The sequence below is a fragment of the Austrofundulus limnaeus genome, unplaced genomic scaffold (genome assembly GCF_001266775.1).
Source record: "Austrofundulus limnaeus strain Quisiro unplaced genomic scaffold, Austrofundulus_limnaeus-1.0 Scaffold132, whole genome shotgun sequence".
In the NCBI taxonomy this organism is placed as follows: domain Eukaryota; kingdom Metazoa; phylum Chordata; class Actinopteri; order Cyprinodontiformes; family Rivulidae; genus Austrofundulus; species Austrofundulus limnaeus.
In genome coordinates, this window is record NW_013952534.1 from 624,395 (window position 1) to 628,479 (window position 4,085).

A 4,085-nucleotide genomic window follows, 5' to 3' on the forward strand; every position below is an offset into this window, starting at 1 on the left:
GCTAATGCTAGCTGCCTGTCACGTTCTCTCGACCTGGCCACACCTCCGCTCTCTAACCCCCCTTCCTCCACCCACACCCCCTCCCCTACCCACTTTGATGCATTTTTCAAATTTCGCCTTGGGGCGGAGTTATCTTTTCACAGGGGGGGTAAGTTACACTTTAAAATGAACACTATGTACTTTTTATTTTTTTACAACCAAAAACAGAGTTATTAGGTGTTCTCTACACACCCACTAAAATCCTCTTGAACAAACAAAAAAGATTCTGGCATAAGGCCACGCCTCTGCAGCAAGAACAATAGTGCAGACTATTTCTGGGTTAGAAACGAATGTTAAATAGATTAATTTAAAGAACACTGGGCCTCATGCAAGAACATGTTCGTATTCTTATCCTAAATTTCTCTTAGTTTTGTTCGTGTGAAGGGTTCGTACGAACATGTCACGTCAGATTCAACAAACTCTTCTATCTTCAGGAATAATGTGTAAATGAGCTGCATAAACTGATGAATGTGTATCAGGTGCTCATGCACGAGGAGAGGAGATTAGCATAATTACCACCCCAAAAACGCCATATATGCTACGTTTCCTGCCTGACATACCAGGAAGTGTCCATTCATAAAGTAATAAGAAGAACTTTACGAGTTCGGAGACTGAAGTCCTGCTGTCAGAGATCCAGAAAAAAAATCTGTCATTTTTAGCAGCATCAGACCTGCTAAAGCCGAGGAATGAAATGACGACTGTTAATGTCGTGTCTCCTGTGGGTCGTGTACAGTCATAGAAATAAAAATCTAAATCATATTCATCTCTCTCTAGTCCTGCTCTGGTTTTTCTTTGGTCAAATATTTTTAATTTTAAGTGTAAACAACTGTGTTACATAGTTTTCATTTATTCAAAAGAAGAGCAGTTGCACACTGCTACCCCCCCACCAGCCTGGCCGTCTCCCCCACCTCGCCGTCACAAGTGTCAGATGCGGTTCTGAGAAAAGGATTTTAAAATGTCTCCAAACTTCAATTAATACATAATTTAAGTTGGTTTTTAGTTTGTGATCTTCATATTAATATTGTATTGCTATAAAACAGCATTAATAGCCAATTTAATTTAATCTAACCAATTTATGTCGTTAGTTACATTTAAAATCTAATTCCAATTCAAACAGAACAACGTATTATCAACATAATTATGGAGGGTGATTTATTTTCAACTCAAAATATCTTCAAACTAACTAAATATAAAGTTATTAATGAGAAAAATCTGTCTAGATAACAGCAGACTGACTGCTCGTAAAATATACGACAGGTCTGGACCACACGTGAATTTTGTTCGTATCTGAAAAATATCTTACAATACGAGAAAATTGTTGAATGCCACAAATTCTCCTAAATCACTCGTACACACAACTTAAGAACAAATCTGTGCGTACAAACAGTTCTTGCATGAGGCCCATTGTGTTTAGTCCTTTTTTAAGGTTGAATTCTGGGTATTTGAAGGTTCTTTTGAACAACTTGCAGTATTTATTATGCATCCCTCAGTTTTTGGGCTTAAAAAGTATAAAATAATCCAATTCTCATCTATAACGATGGCACTAATTTCATACATATTTCATACAAACGTAGATATTTTATAGCCGTCACTGCCCTGTTGTTCACAGGTAATTGGCTCCGATGGCCTCTGGGAGACCCTCCACCGACAGGAAGTGATCCGCATAGTCGGAGAACATTTAACAGGAGTTCATCAGCGCCAGCCGCTTAAAGTCGGAGGCTACAAAGTCACTTTGGGACAGATGCAGGGGCTGCTCGAGGAGCGGAAGACCCGTATGTCCTCGGCGTTCGAGGACCAGAACGCAGCGACCCACCTGATGAGGCACGCTGTGGGGAACAGTGAGTTCGGCACGGTGGACCACGAGAGGCTGTCCAAAATGCTCTCGCTGCCCGAGGAGCTAGCCCGTATGTACCGCGATGACATCACCATCATCGTCACCCAGTTCAATCCTCACGTGATCGGAGCACAGAGGCAGGAAGGAGAGTTGTGAGCTGATGTCATCAATACCAACAGGGTATATGAAACATCTGTCCAGCTGTTATAACACTATTTATGTAAAACACACACACACACACACACACACACACACACACACACACACACACACACACACACACACACACACACGCACATCCACACATAGATACTGTACCATAATTACAACCTTGCTGAGAAATGTACACAAAACACACCCACCCACACACACACCCAGACACAAACATANCACACACACACACACACACACACACACACACACACACAAATATATATTAGTATTGTATTGTATGTATTTACATATGCTGTGGCACAGAGTGTCTGATTTTTATGATCAGAGTTCAAAATGTGTTCAGAATATCTGACACAAAATGTTGTTTATACTGTCAAGTCTTCTTCAGCAACTGTTTTCATACACATCACAGACAAATACTGACATTTGTGCCAAAACAGTTGCCACCCCTTCTTCTGCTAAAACAGGGTTAAAAATAACAGAAATCTCCAAAACCATTCAAATGATCCTTGTGAACTTTACCCAGGTTGTTGCAGCAGCACTTTTTCCTTTTGTATCCCAGACACTTTTTCTAGATTGCTTTTAAGGGATTCTTTTTGCCACTTGTTTATTTGTTTTTCTGAGCTGATTTTAGTTTCTTTTGTTGAGCAGCTGCCTTTGCTTCATAAACAGCTGATCATCCACTTCAGTCGCTGGTTTTCAGTCAATCTGATGTGGATAGTTTAGACTCAGCAGGCTGCTCAAAATTCTGTTACACAAAACACACCAGACTCAAGGCTCTGTCACAACGCATACAGACAACTTGTGAAAATTTTGTCTGACTTTGAATATGTCTAAATTGAAGATGACATAATTAAAAAATCCACCTGAAACCTCATTTGGTTGTATACATAATGCAATGCTAACGATTAGATTAAATGTATGACCTATTTGGTTTATTTAGTCATAAAAAAAATAAATTGTCTAAAATGTGTGACAGGCCCTTAAAAATTAACAGGTCACCAAAATAAAAAAAATGTCTCATTTTAAAACTTTTACAAGACAGAGAAGATGTGAATCAGTTTCATTTTTATTGAGCGCCACATGTAAAAATACTACAAAATGTCACTAACACATTTTCAATTTTTAGCTCACTTTCTGAGTGTAAAAAAATTCCTCTAACATATTTGTTGTTCAGCTCACTGCTCTTACATTTTGCAAATTTTTACTCAATGTTAAATGTTATGTGCAAATATTAAATTATAAATCTAAATGTGTAAACCTAAATCTAAAAGTTAAATCTTCAATATTGTGGCTAAATGTTGAAGTGTTCATTTAAGTATTTCTTAATGGAATGCAGACTTTGATGTTTGTGCTTGACTTTTGTCATGATGTCATCGTCTAGCTTCAAACTCTTGCTGCTGAAGATGGAATTTAAAATCTAAATTTAAAATGAGTTCATTGAAAACAATATGGATGTAGAAGTGGTCTGGTAGTTTGAAGTGCATCTCAGACACCAGCCGCAGCTGTGATTTTGATGTCTTGTAGTGAAGCTTTAGCAGCGTTAGCCGTGTTAGCTGAGGTGGTGTTTGCTTTTGTCTCAGGATGATGATGTCATAACAAAAGCTGAGCACCAACATCAAAGGCTGTGTGATCCATTCTGAAACATTTAAATGTAAATTTTAACATTTAACCACATTTAGATTTAGAATTTAAATTGTACACAGTATTTAACATTTTACATTCTAACATTTAAATTTAAATATTAAAATTACCTAAACAAATTTTTTTAACTAGGATTTTATAATCAGAAAGTGAACTAAACGTGTTAGTGACATATTTTACCGTAACTTTCTATTTTACACTTGTGCTCCATACATTTCAAATTTTGCACAGAGGAATATTAACTTCATATTAAGTTAGTAGAAGTACTGATTAAGTTTTCATGTATGATGTAATAGCACTTTGAGCCTCTCTTCATAAAACTTTAAACAAACATCCTCTCTGAACTGGAGCTTCTTTTTTTACACACTGTTGGGAATTGAGAGCCTCATTTTTC

The 4,085-nt window shown here is 37.4% G+C and overlaps 1 protein-coding gene across 1 annotated transcript in view; it reads left to right on the forward strand.

Annotated features, from left to right (window-relative positions):
• The window catches only part of pdp1 (pyruvate dehydrogenase phosphatase catalytic subunit 1), a gene marked incomplete at its 5' end in the record, with an annotated part of 15,615 nt that extends 13,450 nt beyond the window's left edge, over window positions 1-2,165 (forward strand). The window contains 1 exon segment of the mRNA XM_014015620.1: window positions 1,649-2,165. Coding sequence (XP_013871074.1) covers window positions 1,649-2,029 — 381 coding nt within the window. The 3' untranslated portion in view covers window positions 2,030-2,165.
• Between the last annotated feature and the right edge of the window lie 1,920 nt (window positions 2,166-4,085).